At 56.3% G+C, this 19,725-nt stretch overlaps 1 protein-coding gene across 1 annotated transcript in view; it reads left to right on the top strand.

Moving 5' to 3' along the window:
- The window catches only part of LOC144948933 (fibronectin type III domain-containing protein 3B-like), a 165,621-nt gene that overhangs the window by 138,180 nt on the left and 7,716 nt on the right, over positions 1 to 19,725 (top strand). The window contains 15 exon segments of the mRNA XM_078878680.1: positions 1,029 to 1,153; positions 1,492 to 1,669; positions 1,671 to 1,772; positions 2,541 to 2,627; positions 3,549 to 3,687; positions 3,968 to 4,039; positions 6,823 to 6,950; positions 7,742 to 7,847; positions 8,159 to 8,463; positions 8,827 to 8,940; positions 10,510 to 10,659; positions 12,544 to 12,687; positions 14,259 to 14,479; positions 15,993 to 16,253; positions 19,464 to 19,630. Of these exon segments, the coding sequence (XP_078734806.1) occupies positions 1,029 to 1,153; positions 1,492 to 1,669; positions 1,671 to 1,772; positions 2,541 to 2,627; positions 3,549 to 3,687; positions 3,968 to 4,039; positions 6,823 to 6,950; positions 7,742 to 7,847; positions 8,159 to 8,463; positions 8,827 to 8,940; positions 10,510 to 10,659; positions 12,544 to 12,687; positions 14,259 to 14,479; positions 15,993 to 16,253; positions 19,464 to 19,630 (2,299 nt within the window).

The following is a 19,725-nucleotide window of genomic DNA, read 5'->3' on the forward strand; positions in this document are numbered from 1 at the left end:
CAATTCGACCGCGGTGAAACCCGGCAGGGGTCCAATTTGTATCTCGGTGTTGGCCCTAATGAAGCGTAGCACCTCACGGCATCGACCGCCCTCCCCCCACACCTTGCTGCGTCCGCAGAGCGATCGTTCGCGAATCCGTAATCGGAGGAAATTGTCCGCGGGGTCCTGGCCAGGCGGCCGCCTTGCCACTTTCTTTTTGTTTAATTCCAGCCTAGGGTGTTGTGATTTCGAGAGCCGGAAAGATTTCCCGTTCGCAAATCCTTCGAGTGAGCGCTGGCGGGATGGCGCATCGGGGAATGGATCCAAAGCACCCGTGTCATTGTTAATGTTGTTATCATTGTTAATGTTGTTATCATTGTGTGTTCTGGATGTAGGGGCACAGCCTTTAAGTCTCTCTCCCAACATTCTCAGCATTTTATTCTGACCATGCTGTCGGCGGTGTGTCGTGAGATTGAAGAATAGTGCCCCGCAGCAACAGGTCTCACGGAACTATTTCCGGAATCTTTTCAAGTGAACTCTTACCTATGCTGGGGTGGGGGGGGGGGGGGGGGCAGCCTCCCACCCGACCCGCTAGGCGGACACAGCCTGCGGTAGTCGCACAGTAGGAGTGCGGTGTGTTTCCCGAATGACTAGCGAGCGGTCTAATCTTCCGTATGTGGCAAATTTGGACTGCAACGCCGGCACACGTGGCATGCTGTCAGCCGCGTGGTGTTCACGGTTAATACGCAGTACCACAGTATTAACCAGGGCAGCCCACGGGGGCTCGAACCTCGAACCGCAAACAGCCAGCAAACAACACCGGCACTCCGCCGCGTCATGAAACGTGCCCGACCGTGCGCCGCGGCGAACCATATCCATTCACCGCTCACGGTCCGGTCAGCCTCAATATTGTATCATCGTGTGCCGCGCCGCCGGTGGAACCACCGGTTCCTTGAAACGCAGATGGGGATCGGTGGGCGGCGGCCCCGCGGCAACGCGCGAGCAACTCCCGGAGGATCCGTTGCCCCCCACCTTGTGCACGCACGCAGGGAAAGCGGAGCAACGCGTTCCGGGAGTGTTACTCCGGCTCGCAGAAGCAGTGCCGGCTTGGCAGCCTGCAGCCGGCGCAGGGCTACACGTTCCGGCTGGCAGCGCGCAACGACCTGGGCACCAGGTGGGGCGGGCGCGCACGCACCACCCACGCCACGCGCGCATAGACAGACTCGCACCTAAGCAGACGAACTCGGATGTGCACGCACGCACAATCGTACGCGCAACGGGGACGCCGGACACGTGTGCGTGCCGAGCGCACACTAAAATGCACAGCAAACCTAAACTCAGTGAAACCCACAACTTTAAGACTTTATTTTGCCGCAGGAATAAAGTTTTGACACTTGTCGCCTCGACCGCGGCCGAATTAACGCCGACTGCGATGGCACTTGCCACCGATTTTATCCGTGGCTGCTAATGAAACTCTGGTGGTGCGTGCGTGCGTGTGCGCGCATGGAGCAGTGGCTTCAGCGAGGAGGTGTGTTTCCAAACGTCGGGCAGCGCGCCCCCGTGCCCGGCGCCGCCCCGGCTGCTCCGCGCCTCGCCGTCCTGGCTCATCCTGCAGTGGGCCCGCCCCCAGCACGACTCCTCGTCCGACGGCGCGCCGCTCTCCTACCTGCTCGAGATGGAAGAGGAGGAGGAGGAGCAGGAGGCGGCGGAGCGGGCGGCCAGGGAGCGAGGCGGCGGCGGGTGGCGGCGGCGGTGGCGGCGGCGGCGGCGGCGGCGGGGAGGCGGACGTGCCGGTGAGACGGGCGCCCGGTTGCAGCGATTATCACCGACGGTTTTCTCGCAGCGTTCCCCTTCCCCTACGGCCTCCCCCCCCCCTCCCTCGTCCCATCGCCTCCCAAAATGCAGCAACTCCCAAAGTCCCAGGCGTGAGACCGTCACCTCGCGCCGCATTTGAGATTCCAGTTTAATCAAGTCCGTGCCAATCTGTCTTTTTGTAAGTCTATGTGACTCTTCGTGAGTCATTGGCAACCGGGCCGTGTCCATCAACTCTTTAGGACCTGCTTGAATGAGGAATCTCTTTCACATCAAGGGGGGGAGCATAATGCTACGTTCCTGTTCAATCCCATCTCATTTGTGGTGTGCACGTGCGTGCTTCTGTACCTGTGTGGTTTATTAACTCACGTGCGGCACGTCCGTGTGTACGTGTGTGTACGTGTGTATGTGTGTGTGTATGTGTGTGTGTACGTGTGCGCGTGTGTGTGTATGTGTGTGTGTGCAGAACGGTAGTTCAGGGAGCTGCGCATTGAAACCGAGTTTGATTACCGGTCATGAACGATTATTTTTAAACAGTCCTGGGTCTCCCCTAGGTCGACTCAGCTGAGTGGCTGGTGCGGTGTGTAAACATCGCCGCTAGGGAGACAAAGGCGGCCTGGTGTGGTGCTGGCCACCCACCCCCTCGTGGGTCTGTTTCGGCCCTTCATCGGTGCTCGTTAATAGCGCTTGCCCCAGCAGTCTCTTCAGGCTATACACAGAGCATCTTTGTCTTTCGTCTTGTATTGCAGATCTGCGGGTTCCAGGCGCGGTACACGGGCACGGAGCTGAGCTGTACGGTCAGAAACCTGTGCCGCGGCTCCCGCTATCGATTCAGGGTAAGGGTCTCAAGTCTGCACGTTCACGATTCGCTGGCATCGAGGAGAGGGGGCATGGTGGTGGCACGGTGGTGGTACAGTGGTGATACGGTGGTGGTACGGTGGTGGTACGGTGGTGGTACGGTGGTGATATGGTGGTGGTACGGTGGTGGTACGGTGGTGGGCACGGTGGTGGTATGGTGGTGGTACGGTGGTGGGCACGGTGGTGGGCACGGTGGTGGGCACGGTGGTGGTACGGTGGTGGTACGGTGGTGGTACGGTGGTGGTACGGTGGTGGTACGGTGGTGGTACGGTGGTGGTACGGTGGTGGGCACGGTGGTGGTACGGTGGTGGTACGGTGGTGGTACGGTGGTGGTACGGTGGTGGGCACGGTGGTGGTACGGTGGTGGTACGGTGGTGGTACGGTGGTGGGCACGGTGGTGGTACGGTGGTGATACGGTGGTGGTACGGTGGTGGTACGGTGGTGGGCACGGTGGTGGTACGGTGGTGGTATGGTGGTGGTACGGTGGTGGGCACGGTGGTGGTACGGTGGTTGGCACAGTGGTGGGCACAGTGGTGGGCACGGTGGTGGCACGGTGGTGGCACGGTGGTGGCACGGTGGTGGCCCACCTGTGTGCCGCCTCATGGCAAGAAGGGCCTGGGGACGATTCCAGACTCGGGATGCCCTTACCGCGTGTGTCTTCTCCGGCTTTTCATGTTTCCACCCAAAAGCCAAAATAAAATATAAACATAGAGCAGCTCCAGGCACGCCGGGAAAATCTTCGGAAAGAAGTCGCGCCCAGCAATGCACTGCACAACCCTAAAACCACCAGCGGGAGACTTCACAATCCTGCTTGCTGTGCTGCCCCCAAACTCGATTCCACCCCCCCCATAACCTCCCCCCCTTCCTTCCCGTGCCCCCCCCCCCTGCCCTCCGCCAAGTTGTTCTCGTGCTCGGTGGACGGCCGCAGCTGCCCCAGCGACGTGGTGACGTTCAGCACGGCGCCCGACCGGCCCGGCCCGCCTGCCCGGCTGCACGCTCGTGGCGACGCGACGGCCCACGGATTCACCGCCGCTTGGGGTGAGCGCCAACGGGGGGGGGGGGGTGACTGCGCCGCCTCTGCCGCCAGCGCAAGCGGCGGCGCCGTCGTCATCATCGCCATCATCATCTTCGTCATTGTCATCAGCAGCTCCGGCACTGCCAGCTGCACCGCCACAAGCGGTTGCAAGCGTCGGCACCATCAGCAGCAGCACAAACACCAGCAGCCCACCATCGTTAGCATCACAATATGCAGCAGCATCATCAGCAGCAGCAGTGTGCAGCTCGCGTGCCCTCTGACCGCGTGGCTGTGCGTCTGTAGATCCACCCAAGGAGAACGGCGGTGCGGACGTGATGCGCTACCAGCTGGAGATGGCCGAGGGCAGCGCCAGCGGTGAGCGGATTTTTATTATTTCCCATCCCCATGTTTTGTTGTTTTTTTTTGCCCGCGTGCTCCCTGGGGATGGAGACCACCTCCTCCTCTTTCAAGGGTGCCCAGGGTGTCCGCTGAACGCGTACGCAACCTCGGCGCGGTTCCCCGGGCTAGGCTGGCGGGGGCCTCATCCGGTGGCGGGGATTGCAACTTGTACGTCTGGACCCTGCGGCAGACAAGGAGGAGTGCCCGACGGGTGTGGTGTCGAAGCGGTCACGTTTGACGTTTGTGCCCGTGGTCGTCGCACACGAGACGGCAAGCGTGGAACGTTGGCCCGACGTGAAGACCGACGGCACGAGCCCACAACCTTGGCACGTTTACTGGGTTGGCAGTCGTGAAGAAAGAATAGGGGGGGGGGTGGAGAAGGAGGAGTGTTCCAGGAGATGATTCCGGGCGGCTGGTCGTGATGGTGCTGCCCACTTGGGTGGCCATGCTCTCGCTACTGAGAATCGCCTTCCGCAAGATCTTTCTGAACAACGAGAGTAAGAAAACACTCGGCGGTTACCGCCGGTGGCACACGGCAAGAAGAACACCACCACGTGCGGCCAGCGATGACGACGCGGGATGTGCCGGATGCGGTGGTGACCGCACCGACCCCATTCGTTTGTAAATCAACCTGCGGATACAGCCGACACGGCCTCCCCCTCACCCCCCACCTCCTCCCTCACCTCCCCCCTCACCCCCCACCTCCTCCCCCACCTCCCCCCTCACCCCCACCTCCTCCTCCACCTCCCCCTCACCCCCACCCCCTCCTCCACCTCCCCTCACCCCCCACCTCCTCCCCCACCTCCCCCCTCACCCCCCACCTCCTCCCCCACCTCCCCCTCACCCCCACCCCCTCCTCCACCTCCCCCTCACCCCCACCTCCTCCTCCACCTCCCCTCACCCCCCACCTCCTCCCCCACCTCCCCCCTCACCCCCACCTCCTCCTCCACCTCCCCCTCACCCCCACCTCCTCCTCCACCTCCCCTCACCCCCCACCTCCTCCCCCACCTCCCCCCTCACCCCCCCACCTCCTCCCCCACCTCCCCCTCACCCCCACCCCCTCCTCCACCTCCCCTCACCCCCACCTCCTCCTCCACTTCCCCCTCACCCCCCACCTCCTCCCCCACCTCCCCCCTCACCCCCACCTCCTCCTCCACCTCCCCCTCACCCCCACCTCCTCCTCCACCTCCCCTCACCCCCCACCTCCTCCCCCACCTCCCCCCTCACCCCCCACCTCCTCCCCCACCTCCCCCTCACCCCCCACCTCCTCCTCCACCTCCCCTCACCCCCACCCCCTCCTCCACCTCCCCTCACCCCCACCTCCTCCTCCACTTCCCCCTCACCCCCCACCTCCTCCCCCACCTCCCCCCTCACCCCCCACGTCTTCTTTCCCTTCATCCTCCTCATCGTCCTCCTCCTCCCTCATTCTGCTCCTCCCTCTCCCGCCCGCCCCCCCCCCCCGGCTCTTCCGCTGCCGTTGCCTGGCAACCCCGTCCGGGCTCCCTCTCCGTCCCGCACCCCAAGGCGCTGAAGGTCGAGGGTTAAATGCCCCCGCAGGATGGAGCCTCCACCGATCCTACCTGTGACAATTAAGCCGTGATTAACCGTCGGGGGGGGGCAGGTCCCCGGATTCCAGGAATCGCTGGTCGACATGTGGCGTGACTGCACTTGTAATTGTGCTCGAGTGATGCCGAGCCTCTCGTGGGTAATTGGGCCGATTAAGGAGGCGCCCTGCTTTGGAAAATGGCTGTTCCCGTGCTTTCTGATTCCTTCCACTGCTTTGTGGAAACGAAATGTGGAAAACTGTCTTGTTTTGGCCAGAGTGTCTCAGTTGTGCGTCTTTGTCTTGGGCGTATGGGGAGCGGGAGCGGTCAGCGCTGCGCTACGCAACGAACCTGCCCACCCGGGTTCGATTCCCGCTGACGGCCAACACCGGTGACAATCATTTGGGTCTCCCCTATCATTGACTCGGCCTCAAATGAGTACCCGGTGGGGTGTGTAAACATCGCCACTGGGGAGGCAACGCCGGCCAGGCGTGGTGCTGGCCACCCACCCCCTCGTGTGCCGAGCCGGCCTTCATCGTTGCTGCTCGCTAACGGCACTCACCCCAACAGTCCGCGTGTGTGTGTCTAGGAGTAACTCACACTTTACCCCACCCATCACGTGGCATTGCCCATCCACTGACTGTCCTGTAGCCGTTTAAAATGCTGGATGGACAGAGGTGGGAATATTTTATAAACTGCCCGAATTGTTTCAACTGCCGCCCATCCCGGGAGATTGAACCCGCGACCTCCAGTGGGATTCACCGTGACTCCAGCATTGTAACTTCCCTGACAATGGCTTAGGAGTCACACAAAACACGACTAAGCCGCCCGTGGCTGCTGCTTCTCTATAATAGTCGCAGCTTATGATGTTTTAATCTCTCTTAAAGAAATACAAAATGTTTACACAGACGTGTGATTCGACGTAGCTGAATGTTGAGTGAGATGGTGAGAGAGAGATAGTGAGAGAGAGAGATGGGTGAGTGTGTGGGCGAGTGAATAGCTTATGAGTGAGTGAATCAATGAGCGGCAGATCTGGTGAGTAGATGGGCGAGCAAGCTAGCTGGCGAGTGATTGGGCGAGTGAACTGGCTGGTGATTGAATGAGTGAGCGACCTTGCGGGTGAATGAGCGAGCTGCCTGGTGAGTGAATCGTCGAGCGAGCTGGCGGTTCTCTGCACGGTGCTAGAGCGTTGGCCCTCCCCTTGTGTGCCATCAGCAGGGGTGGTGGGCGACTGGCGCGTGGTCTACACTGGTCTGGACCGTGAGCACGCGTTCAGCACGGCCTCTCCGGGCTCCCTCTACCGTCTCCGCGTGACCTGCGTGACCGCGGGTGGTACCAGCCAGGTAACCACCCCCCCCCCACCCCACACATGGCTTGTGAACTATGACCTTGTCGTATCACCGTGACCCCGTCATCCCGCATGCCCCCACCCCCTAACGAACGTCACGTGATTTACTTTCATCATGCGCCAGTTACTCTTCATTATCATCACCAGGATGGGTGGCCTTCATCGCCTGCTGGATGAAGGCCGCCCATCCACACACACCGACCAACCCATCCACGAACCCGACTCAGATTGCCGCTTTCGGCCAATATCGGCGATCAATAGAATAGCTGATACGGTTTTGGGCCTCTCCTAGCTTAACTCAGCCTTAATTGGGTACCTGGTGCAGTGTGTAAACATCAGCAGTGGGGAGACGATCAGGCGTGGTGCTCACCACACCACCCACCTTCTCACTGCGCTGTGTTGGCCACCATAGGTGATGCTCGCTATAACAGCATTTGCCCTAGCAGTCTGTTAAGGCTACGCAAGGGGGGGGATCTTTGTCTGTGTGTGTTTCTGCCTCCATGCCGAGCGGTACTATAGCTGCTAGCGCGCTGCACTGCGATCCCGGCAAAACGAGTTCAATTCCCGCTCACGGTCACCAACACCAATGACGATTAATCTGAACCGGTCCTGGGCCCTCTCTACCCTCGGTCAAGCTCGGCCTCGAATGAGCACCTGGTGGTGGTGTAGAGTGAGCGGCGTCACTTCGAGGCGGCCGAGGGCGACGCAGTTGTTGACGCTGGCCGCACCGATCCCAAAGGTCACACGGTCGGGGTGCATCTTTGTCTTTGTCCGTGCCGACGCCAGTGCTCCGAGGTGCTCGCCGTGGAGACGCCGGCGGTGGCGCCGGGCAAGTGCTGTCCCCCCGACCTCGCACGGGACCCTGAGCCCGAGCAGCTTCACCTGCGATGGGGTGAGCCTGGGGGATGCACGCGCACACCCACACCCCGACACGCACGCCGACACGCGCGCGCCCGTATGTCGATACGTACCCCCGCGCATCGATAAACGCACGGATGTATTTATCGACGCGAACGTGAACACGCATCTCGACCATACGTCGATCGCGTACATTGGCACGACGCGCTCGCGCGCATCGATCCCTTGAGACGTACACACGCCGCTGGCGGTCGCGGCCGGGCCGCCAGCGGGGCCCGCACGAGGGTCAGATTGTATTTGGCGCGAGCCGGTGACGAGCGGCGTCTCCCTGTGCCGCCGTCACAGCCGCGCCCGGCCACGACGGCGGGGCGCCCGTCAGCTGCTACCGCCTGGAAATGCGGCCCGTGGCGCCCGTCTCGGAGGACGAGGAGGGCGACGACGACGACGACGATGACGACGGCGATGACGACGACGAGGCAGAGGAGGCAGCGGAGGGGCAGCAGAAGCAGCCGGCGGAGGCCGGAGCGGCAGAGGAGACGGACGACGCGGCGACGGCGGCGTACATGGGCCCCGATACGGAGTGCGTGCTGGAGAGCCTCCTGCCGGGCCGCGTCTACACCGTGCGCGTGCGAGCCACCAACTCCGCCGGGGTCAGTGCCGACGGTCAACAGTCACCGTTCCGTGCGAGCGTGTGTGTCCGCGCGCGTCGATTAGGCCACGTCAGTTGGTTCTCCCTGTACGTTGAGGTACGTGTGCGCCTGTGTGCCCACGTGTCTGTTTATCATCTGCCTGTATATCCACTTGTACGCTCATCTGTGTACATGTATTACCAGTGTGTGTGTGTATATATGTCCATGTGCATACTCGGCTTCAAATGAGTACCTGGTGCGGCGTGTAAACATCGCTCACTAAGGGAGACAAAGGCGGCCGGGCGTGTGCTCTCCCGGCCTCCATAGGTGCTCGCTAACAGCACTTGCCCCTAAAAGTCTTTGCGTTGGCGGTGTATTCCACAGCACGGGGAGTTTTCAGAGTTCTCCGAGTTCCGGACCGCAGCCTCGTGCCCCGCACGCTGCTCGACGCCCGTCGTCACCTCCGTGCACGCCACCTGTGCCTCCGTGTGCTGGGAGGTGAGTGGGCTTCCCCCACTGCTCCCCCCCTCGTCCCCCCCACTGCCCCCCCCCTTCGTCCCCCCCCACCCGTGGCACTATAGGCCACAGTGCTCATCCTCCAGAGCCATCTTCTCCTATACAACGTGGACACACGGGTGCCTGTGCCAATTTATTTCCGAATCCTCTCCCACGTTTCTCTTCCTCTGTCCATGTATCTCCGTGTCTGTGAGTGGTTCTCTCTCTCTCTGTGGGGAGCGGTAGTGTGGTGGTTTCCCGCACTGCGCTATGAACCTGGCGATCCGGGTTCACTTCCCGCTCACGACCAATAATGGTCACAAATATTTGAACCGGTCTCGGCTTTAGGCCTCCCCTAGGTTGACTCGGCCTGAAATGAGTATCTGGTGCGATGGTGTAAACATCGGCACTGGGGAGACGAAGGTGGCCGGGTGTGGTGTTGGTGCTCCCTAACAGCTCTTGCCCCAACAGTCCATTAAGGCTATATGGGGGATCTTTGTCTTTTGTGTCTCTCTGTACCATCAGGGCCACCACCTCATGCACAACATGGGCACGGGGTGCCAACCCGTTTAGCTTCCCCACAATTCTCTCCATCCCTCTTGTCTGTGTCTCTGTCTCCATGCATCGCCAGTCATCAGCCATTTACCTTGCCACTGCTGAACGAAGGCCCTGCCTGCACCCATCAGTCTCCCCGTAATCCTGTGATGTAACCGCATCGACCCTTTTACCTGCGCCACGACCTTCATTATTACCGTGATGAATCGCGGGCAGCGGCTTGCATCGTGAGCGAGAAAGAGCCGGCGCGGTGGGGGCAGGTGTGGGCGGCGGGAGGCGTTCATCGGAGCCCGCGCTGTTTTTCTCATGCTCGCAAAGGCAGCCCCCATCGCGTGGGGAAATGAGCTCCCGTCGATAACGGAGAGAGAGAGCAACAATAAGACGCTCCACGACCGCGTGGTCGCCCTCGCCCCCCACGCTAGCGCCCAGTGTTTACCATGGCCACTACCCTGGTGCCTCTCTCTCCCCGTGGTCGCGTGGATTTTTCTCCGGGTCCTCCGGTTTTTCCCTCCCACATTGAGAATCAACATCGCACGTTTAGAGTATTTGGCTGCGATACACGTGACATTTCCACGTGATAAACCACTTCGTTGAGCTGTCATTTGTGGCCAGGTCGATTCTGAAAAAAAGCTACATAGCTCAGTGGACCTTACCCGGTCAAATAAAAACAAATAGTTTAGTTTAATAGTTTAACCCTTACTATAGCCCCAACCTTGGCTGTTACCACAGCTCAAACCATATCGCTACTCAAATGCTACCCGTCTTTTACCGTGACAAACCCAAACTCGCTCACTCGCTCGCTCGTCCATCTATCCCTCGCTTACTCACTCACTGACTCCCTCACCCGTCCGTGTGTCGACCACTCGCAATGTTCCCTGTACAAACTGCATTCGCTCGCGAGTTTTTAACCTGGGCATGGCCTCACTTGGAGACTCTGTGGCTTGGCCCTGCTCGGCTACTGTGAGGTTTTCATTTAAAGGGTTACTGTTCCCCCCCCCCCCCACCACGCCTTATAAGGAGACGGAGTGCAATGGAGCGGAGTGTTCCGAGTACCGCCTGGAGTGGCGCGGAACTGGGGATCTGTTCCGTCCCGTCTACTGCGGCCTCCAACGGAGCTACGAGGTGCACGGGCTGGTGCCCGCCACGCACTACTACTGCCGCGTGCAGGTGACTCACACACTGGCAGCTCGCTCGCTCGCTCGCTCAATGTCTCACCCGCAGACTCGCTCGTTAACTCGAGCAACGCACTGGCTCAACTCTCGCCAACGCTTCCTCGGAACGCGCACGCTCGCTCGCCAACAGAATCGGTCGCTACGCCCACCGCCTATCTCACCTATAGCGCTCGCTCAACCACGCGTGGACGCTCGCTCGCTCACTCGCTGGCTCGCTCACCAACGTGCTCGTTTTATCCGCCGACACGCTCGCGAACTTGCGCACGCGCTCACTCGCCAACGCAAGCGTGAGGCTCCGGCTGGAGCTCGCGCACCCTTGTTTTCGCACGCAATGTATACGCCGCGGTTTCGCGACGCTCCAACCAAATCAATTTGAGGGATCTGTTACCTCGGAGCGTGGCGATGGCTGCCGCTGTGTTCACTCGTGAAGGTAATAACGCGGTAATGATTGCTTGCGACCTCTGGGGTGAGAGGTCAGTCTTTTGGCGTGAGGTTATGAAGTGGTGGTGGGGCGGGGGGAGGGGAGGTACAGGGGGTGGGGGGGGAAGGGGGTATGGGGTTTGAATGGGGTTCCGCTTGGGAAGCTTTTCCCGGTCGGAGGAAACATCCTGCGCCACGCTGTCGGGGCGAAAAGCATCTGCATACTTTCAAATAGTAGTCGTTGTTCTGGGTTCTGTCCCCAAGTTTTGCGCAACCCCCCCCCCCCCCCATGGTAAAGTTTTCCTGTTTTCTCTATGTTAAGTTTTCTCTATGTTAAGTTTTCTCTATGTTAAGTTTTCTCTATGTTAAGTTTTCTCTATGTTAAGTTTTCTCTATGTTAAGTTTTCTCTATGTTAAGTTTTCTCTATGTTAAGTTTTCTCTATGTTAAGTTTTCTCTATGTTAAGTTTTCTCTATGTTAAGTTTTCTCTATGTTAAGTTTTCTCTATGTTAAGTTTTCTCTATGTTAAGTTTTCTCTATGTTAAGTTTTCTCTATGTTAAGTTTTCTCTATGTTAAGTTTTCTCTATGTTAAGTTTTCTCTATGTTAAGTTTTCTCTATGTTAAGTTTTCTCTATGTTAAGTTTTCTCTATGTTAAGTTTTCTCTATGTTAAGTTTTCTCTATGTTAAGTTTTCTCTATGTTAAGTTTTCTCTATGTTAAGTTTTCTCTATGTTAAGTTTTCTCTATGTTAAGTTTTCTCTATGTTAAGTTTTCTCTATGTTAAGTTTTCTCTATGTTAAGTTTTCTCTATGTTAAGTTTTCTCTATGTTAAGTTTTCTCTATGTTAAGTTTTCTCTATGTTAAGTTTTCTCTATGTTAAGTTTTCTCTATGTTAAGTTTTCTCTATGTTAAGTTTTCTCTATGTTAAGTTTTCTCTATGTTAAGTACCTGATGGCACCACGACTCCCTGCCATGGTTCTGCTCGTAGTGGATGACGTTCACCAGAGTCATGGTTTCGTCGCCCATCTCCATTACGGATGGATGGACGGACGGGTGGACAGACGAACCGGATGGCATTTACTACAAACCTCGGTTGCGAAAGAATTAAATTAAATATATCTCAATACCGGCGCAACGGGAGTGACAATGTGCCGGGGTCGATGCTGCAGGTTGTGCTTGGACGCGATCCGTCCGTTGCGCGTTTTTTGTTGTTGATTTCGTCGGACGCGAGGTCGTGGCCCCGGCCGCCGTCGCCACAATCGGCGCATTTCTATAAATCCGCGCGCCGCCCGTCAAACCACGTAGGGACGAACAAACGCATGAATTGTGTTCTGTCGGCATGTGTATCAAAAGGTTTATTTTTTCATTTTGCGCTGTGTTTTACGATTATGATTTCACATTTATTTATTTCCGCCCCCCCCCCCACCCCAAACCACCTTTCATCTGCAACTTGTCGAGGCGGTGAATACGGTGGGGCCGGGTCCTTTCAGCACCGAGGGCGTCTACGTCACTCCGGCCTGGGTGCCTGGCGCGGTTCCGTCACTCCGCCTGATGGACCCAGAGGAGGAGAAGTTGGGGTCTGTGGAGGGAGCGTCGCCGGAGGTATGGCCGACCTCGCCCCTCGTCAACCCAAATTGAAAACATTACGTGCTCGTGACAAAACACACAGGTCCCCCGTGTAGCCATACAGACTGTTGGGGCGAGCGTCTATGAGGGCCGGAACGCCGCACGAGGTTGTGGTGGTGTGGCCAGAACCACACCCGTCCTCATTTTGCCCTCCCAGTGCCGACGTTCACGCATTGCACCGCGTGTTCATTTAAGGCCGAGTCAACCTAATGGAGACCCAGGACCACTCCGATGTTAACTTTGAGCAGGAATCGAACCGTTGGCAGGTTCTCCACCTGAAGACGGCTGCTTGCGTTGTGGCCGAAACGTCGTGAGAATTATTGTATTATGTTTTATTTTTATTATTTTATTATTTTCCTTCTACGTGACTTTACCGAAAGAACCAAGAAGGTTCAATAGCGTTGGTGTTGCAACCATTGCACCACCGCTGCACTCAATGCACCGGTGATACAGCAGCGACGGCATGCTCGCACCAAGCCCACCCAGCGATATCAGCGAGTCGTCACGAGTCTCAAGACTCTCTTCCAGGAAGAGTCCTGTAAAGTTTTTTTTTTACCAGTATGTGGTGACAGCTGCTGTGTTTTTCCCTCAATTAAGTACAGGGAAACCTGGCCACATGCCCACATACGTCTTTATCGACCGCGCGTGTCGGCTATACGCACAGTTTACTGAATGAGGTCTGCTTTCCGGAACGCGGGGGCGTGACGCTTCGCCCCCGACGTGTTTTTACGTTGCTATAACAAGTAGTGTATATGCATACGTTACCCCCCCCCCACCCTCTGGCCCTCGCACCTGATTGGCTCACAAATGATGACATCACATCTATCCCTCTGTTGAAGACTGAAACAGGAGGAGGATTTTTCCACAGATCTGGCTGTCACCTGATAATGCTGGTTGTATTTACTGGCGAAACGTCGTACTCGAATTGTAAATGTTGTGGGTTTACTCTCCAACACACCGGTGTTCTGTACTCGTAACAAATTGGCATGTTTTGTTTAAATGACAAACCTTACCATCTTTGAATCACAACACGCTGGGCGCTTGCTCGACAGCAAGGGGGTAGCGCATTGGGAAAATGGAAACTGACTCTGGGCATCCCTTAGTGCAAATAACAAGGGCGGAAATCGTGAAAAATTAGTTGAACAAAGAGGCAGGAGGTGATCATTTCAGACCCAGGGAACGCAAACCCTCCTTTTTTCCCCATAAGGTCCTATGATTTGTCGAACACAGTTTTGCCCAATGCGGCATTTTCCAGGAGCGTAACCCCCTGGTTGTTCGGCGAGGTTTTCCGTCAGCGTGGAGTCTTTTTTTCAACCTTGACAAGTTTGTGCCATGATGCCGGCCCACAATGCTCGTTTTTGAATTCCATGACGGGATCCAGAACTTCTACCTTGAACCAGACAGAGCGCGTATTTTACGGTTAATACACCCACACTATTAACCACGTGTTAATTTTATAATCTAAACGTTCATGGGCATTCGCTTAAACTGTCACACCCGTTTCAACATCAGGCAATTAGGTAATAGCTACCCATATTGCATTGCAGGTTGAGTCCCAGGCTTCACCACCCTCCACCTGCCTATTGGCCGGCTGGGAGGCTCCGCCCTCCAATGGCGCACCGATTCTGGGATACACCCTACACCTGATTGGCCGAGGACAGATGGAGGGGGAAGGGTCAGCGGAGAAGGCGTGGCCGCTGCTGTCCGTCAGGGGCGGAGCCAACACACGTCACGTGATACGAAACCTGCAACCGGACAACGAGTACAGGTACAATACAATATCATCGTCGCTATTGGCCATGATCAATCCACTGCTGGATGAAAGGCTCCCTTATTGTAGTAATCATGTGTACAGGGACTCCCCTACTTATGAACATTCGACTTGCGAACTTTCAGAGATACGAACAAACTTGTCCGTATGTCCAGTTGCCTGTTCGGTGTCCTTACTCAGCATTCCCAGCATTTCTGCCTAGGCCGCCGCCATCGTCTGTTGTTGTGTTGTCGCTGTGCCGTTCACTACGACGTTCTCCGCTTTTCACGAACATTATCAACCCCCATTGTGTTTCCATAAGAGTGGTGAAAGTGAGGGTGGTAGTAAGAACAACTAGTGGCATCTACATCTACAGGAGATTAACTTTTAAAGCCATTCCCCGTGTTTAGTGTGCATGCCGTATAACACGTTTGGAATCGACAGGAGTAAAGTTGGACTTACAAACAAATCAACTTACGAACACACCTCTGAAACCTAACTAGTTCGTAAGTAGAGGAGTCCCTGTAAAGCGAATGGGGCTACCTGAGAATTGGGTGGGGTTGCTTAAGCAGTGGGTGGAGCTACCCAAGTAGTGGGCTATGTGAGTAGTGGGTGTGGCTACACGAGCAGTAGGCTGGGAGACTCACTGTGGGTGGCTATATAACATTGGGGGCGGGGGGGGGGGTGACAGAGGAAGAAGGGAAAGCCAGCTCGTCATGTGTCCCATCTAAGTCTCCCATAACTCGGTTGGCGTCTTGGAATTTCCATTGGTTCGTAAACAGTTTTAACACCCCATCAGAAATTGTCGCGAGCTGCAACTGAAATGAAGTTATCCATTATCCGTGCCTTGGCCGCTTTGTGTTCTATCTTCACTCATTTTCCCATCATGACTTGTGGGGGTGTCCCTTTTACCTCTGACCTCTCCCTCTCCTCGCATTTCTCCTCTGCCCCCGATCCCAACACCGCCCGTCTCTCTCCCTCCTCGCCCTCTACCCACGCCCCTGCTATTGCCGATCTTTGCCCTTTCGTCTCCAATCCTGCGTCGCCGCCAATTACACCGCATCTCACTCCTCCGCGGCGACCTCTCGCACCTTCATCACTCATCCCGCTCCTTCATCGACTGTCTGCCAGTGTCCATCTGTCTGTTCCCTCTGTTCCATCTGTCCGTTTGTTACTAACATTCCATCTGTCGTCCATCCATCCATCCGTCCATCTCTACCATTTGTCCATCTGTTCTCTCTGTTTAATTGTTTCCATCAGTTTCATCGATCCATTCCATCTGCCGGTCTTTTCCATCTGTCATCTATCTGGCGATCCGTTGGTCTATTCGTCTGCCTGCACGATTTGTTCTGTACTTCCATCTGTCTATCCGTCGATCCATCCATCTGTTGCGTTCATGCGTTCCATGCACTCCGTACGTCTATCGGTTCTAGCCACTCCGTCGGTCTGCCCATCCTTCCGTTTATCCGTCCCGTTCGTCCATTCGTTCCACACTTTTGACCCGTCCCGTTTCTGCCCGTCCCGCCCTCAGCGTGCGCGTGCAGGCCGTGAACGCGCTGGGCGCGGGGCCGCTGGGAGCCCGTGCCGTGGGTCGAACGAGGCCCCAGCCGCCGGCGCCTCCGCGCCTCGAGTGCGCCCCGCCGGGACCCCACAGCCTCAAGCTGCGCTGGGGCGAGAGCCTGGGCCGCCCGGCTACCGGGGGGGCGGCCGCCGCGGCCGTGGCAGTGGCGGCGGGAGGGTCGATGGCGGAGCCCACGCACTACGTGCTGGCCGTGGAGGACACGCAGGGCAGGTGCGTCCAGGGAGGACGGCCCGGGCCAATAGTCGCGACGATACGATATTGTGTGGCCGTCCGGAAGGCGTCGCTTTTCCCCGTTGCCGGTGGTGGCCGCAAGTGCGTTCCCGCCCTGGCTGTCGCACGAGTGCCCGGTGTTGTTGTGGTTGGGAGATGGCAGCGGTGTGGTGCACTGAATTGGCTTCTCTCGATCTTCTTAGTGTTTTCTTCGACTTGAACTATGATGTTTGTGGTGTTCCAGTGCCTTGAGTACCTTGTAGAAAAGCGCTCTAGGAATGTATTGTTGTGTTTTGAGTTTAGAGTATGTGGCTGCTATACATTTCCATGTGATAAGCGACTTTGTTGAGCTATCGATTGTAACCAGGTCACTTCTAAAAACGAGCTATATAGCTCAGTGGGCCTTACCTGGTAAAATAAAAAAAATAGTTAAGTTTAGCATGTATTATTTAGTGCAATAATCATGATTATTGTTATGGTTTGTGCCTTTGTCATTACTCGTTGAGAGATTGGATGCAGAAACGTAGAGAGATGTAGATTGACACAAAGAGAGACATGTAGAGACATGGAGAGAGACACAAATCATGAACATACACCGCGAGCCATCGCAGCGCACTGCACAGGATTCATGATGGCCATGTCTAAGCACTGAGCTGGCATGGTGAAGATCCTGGGTTTAGGCCCTGAGGCTGGGTGACTAATCTTTCGTGGAATTCATTATGGCTTTGTCAAATGTCTGAGCATATGCTACCAAGGCCGTTGGATTCACATTAGGTATTTGTTGTTGTAATGCTCTCTATCTCCAAGGGTTTTATTTTTAAATACATTTATATTCATACGTTTACACATGCTCGTACGTAGTTAATCCAATCACTGCAATCTACCAAATGCTAGACCCAGCACAGAAGCTGATTTTCGTCGCTCCATCTCCGTCTCGGAAGCGTCCCCCCCCCACCCCTCCTCTTTCCGTTTCTTAGTGCCCATCTCTTTTGTATTCTTCAAGCAGCATTCGTTCAGGTCCTCCATCCGCTATCTCAAATCAAACTGCAATATCATCCAGCAGTGGATTGACAAAGGGCCGCAAATGATGTTGTTTGTTTACATGTGTGTTGTGTGTACAGTGTCTTGGGGAGCGGTAGTGTAGCGGTTAGTGCACTACGCTACAAACCTGGCAAACTGAGTTGGATTCTCGCTCACAGTCAACACCAGTGACGATTATCTGAACCGGTCCTGTGCCTCTGTAGGTCGACTCGGCCTCAAATGAGAACCTGGTGCGATGTGTAAGCATCGCCACTGGGGAGACAAAGGCGGCCGGGCTTGGTGCTGGCCACCCACTCTCTCATGCGCCATGTCGGCCCTCATAGGTGCTTGCTAAGCACTTGCCCAAATACTTTGTTAAGGCTACACGGGAGTCTTTGGCTTTTGTGTGTACAGTACATGGGTTAACCCTCTGTTCCCTGCAGCCACTGGAGGCAGTGCTAATCACAGCATTAAGTAAGAAAATAATCTTGTCAAATCGCTATTGTCTCTCCACTGCTGGATGAAGGCGTCTGTTATGCCAAAGCCTCCCTTATCTTACTTTATATTAGTACGGTGCGTTCACTCAGGGGCATGCAAGGGCTGAGGAATGAGTGAGCGCGATAGAGGGTATACTTTGGGGGTCGCGAAAGGTTAGGGGGGGATGGGAAGGGGGGGGGGGAAGAGAATGAGTTATGGGAGAACAGGTGAGCTCGTGGTCTTACGATGCCACCACAATTCGCCTCCCCACATGTGTACGGATTGATCCTCATTGCTCCGTCTCCTCGGCGGCCGTCCACTCAAGGGGGGAGGGGGTGGGGGGGGTTCTCTCCTGTCACCTTCTTACCTACTGGACATCTGTGAAAAAGAGCTTCATAGCTTTTCTGATTCCTCTCGTATAAATAAATTCTGATTCAACATTGGAATACTTGACCTTCTGATTGTGAGCCCATCACTCTACTATTGACCCGCCTGGCTGGATAGTTTATTTTTTTATTGCTTTAATTTTATTGATATTTTAATTATTGATATGTTATTGCACTTAAATGTGAAGGAATATTCTAGATGTGGCTGAGCCTATTTGTGCATATTCTAGGCATTTAATAAGTAAAATTCCCCATACGATAGTTAACATATCGCAATATTAAGCTGTTAAAATCTTTATAGCCAATCGGATTTCTCCAGCGGAGATAAATATTCTGATTCTGAAATATTATTCGGCGCACTGATCAGTCGCCTATTCTTGCCCGTCGGCCATCGTGCCTTGTGGCCATGACGTGTCCTGCCCCAAGGCTGCTTACTTTCCTTAAGTCGATACGTCTCTAATTTGTGCTTATTTTCCAACCCCCACGTTTTCCTCCGTCGGCGTTATTCGCGGCGTTCTGCATCTTTCATCCACGCTTCCGCCCCCCTTCGCGCTCGTTAACCTTGTCGTCGCGTGTTCATTTCCCCCGACGCGGTTCGACAAGAGCTTGTAAATTTTTAACGCAATGAAATATCTCACTTTGGTTACGGCCATTGCACTGGTGACAGACGGGCGGCGAAAAGCAACTCTTTATTTCGTAATGGCAAAGAGGAGAGAGAGAAAAATCCGGCCTCGCGTTTCCCACCGAAGCCTTCCGTGTTGGCCGTGCGTGCGTCGCCCTCCAGATAGAATTGTTGCCCCCTCCACCTTTGTTTGCACTCCCCAATATTGCCGAGTTTGCCGAGCATGGCTCCTCGAGCTTGAGCGGTCGCGCCGCCGGCGTGCTTAGTGAGGGCGAGGCTTTGCGTTCATTTCTGCCACGTAGTTGTGAACCGAGAGCAGTCGCAGCACGTGCCGTGAGGTGTATGTGTGCATGTGTGTGTGTGTGTGTTTACGTGTGTGGGGAGCCAGCACGCTGCGTTAGGAACCTGGCGACCCGGGTTCGATTCCGGCTTACGGCCAACACCAGTGGCGATTATCTGAAGTGGTCCTGGGCCTCCCCTAGGTCAACTCGGCCTCAAATGAGTACCTGGTGCGGTGTGTAAACATCGCCACTGGGGAAACAATGGCGGCCAGGCGTGGTGTTGGCCACCCACCCCTTCGTGTGCTGTACCGGCCTTCATACGTGCTACTCGCCTAACAGCAATCGCCCCAAAAGTCTATTAATGACGATGGTGTGGTGCTTCTACCCTCCGCCCCCCCCCTCCGCCCCCCCCGCGGGTGTGCAGACTGACCGTTGTCTACTCGGGGCCCTGCCACACGTACAAGGTGCAGAGGCTGCAGGAGAGCACCGAGTACAGGTTCCGCATCCAGGCCTCCAACCAGGCCGGCCGGGGCCCGTACTCCCAACTCCACAGCTTCACCACCGGCAAGGCCATCCCCCCCGCGCCGAAAGGTAGAACCGCGGCGCGCGCGTTGGTGGGAGCTCGCGGGGACTTGGGGCGCGTTATGGGCTATCTCGCCGGAAATGATTGTCGGGCGCGCCACCGC

This window comes from Lampetra fluviatilis, chromosome 51 (genome assembly GCF_964198595.1).
Source record: "Lampetra fluviatilis chromosome 51, kcLamFluv1.1, whole genome shotgun sequence".
Lineage (NCBI taxonomy): Eukaryota > Metazoa > Chordata > Hyperoartia > Petromyzontiformes > Petromyzontidae > Lampetra > Lampetra fluviatilis.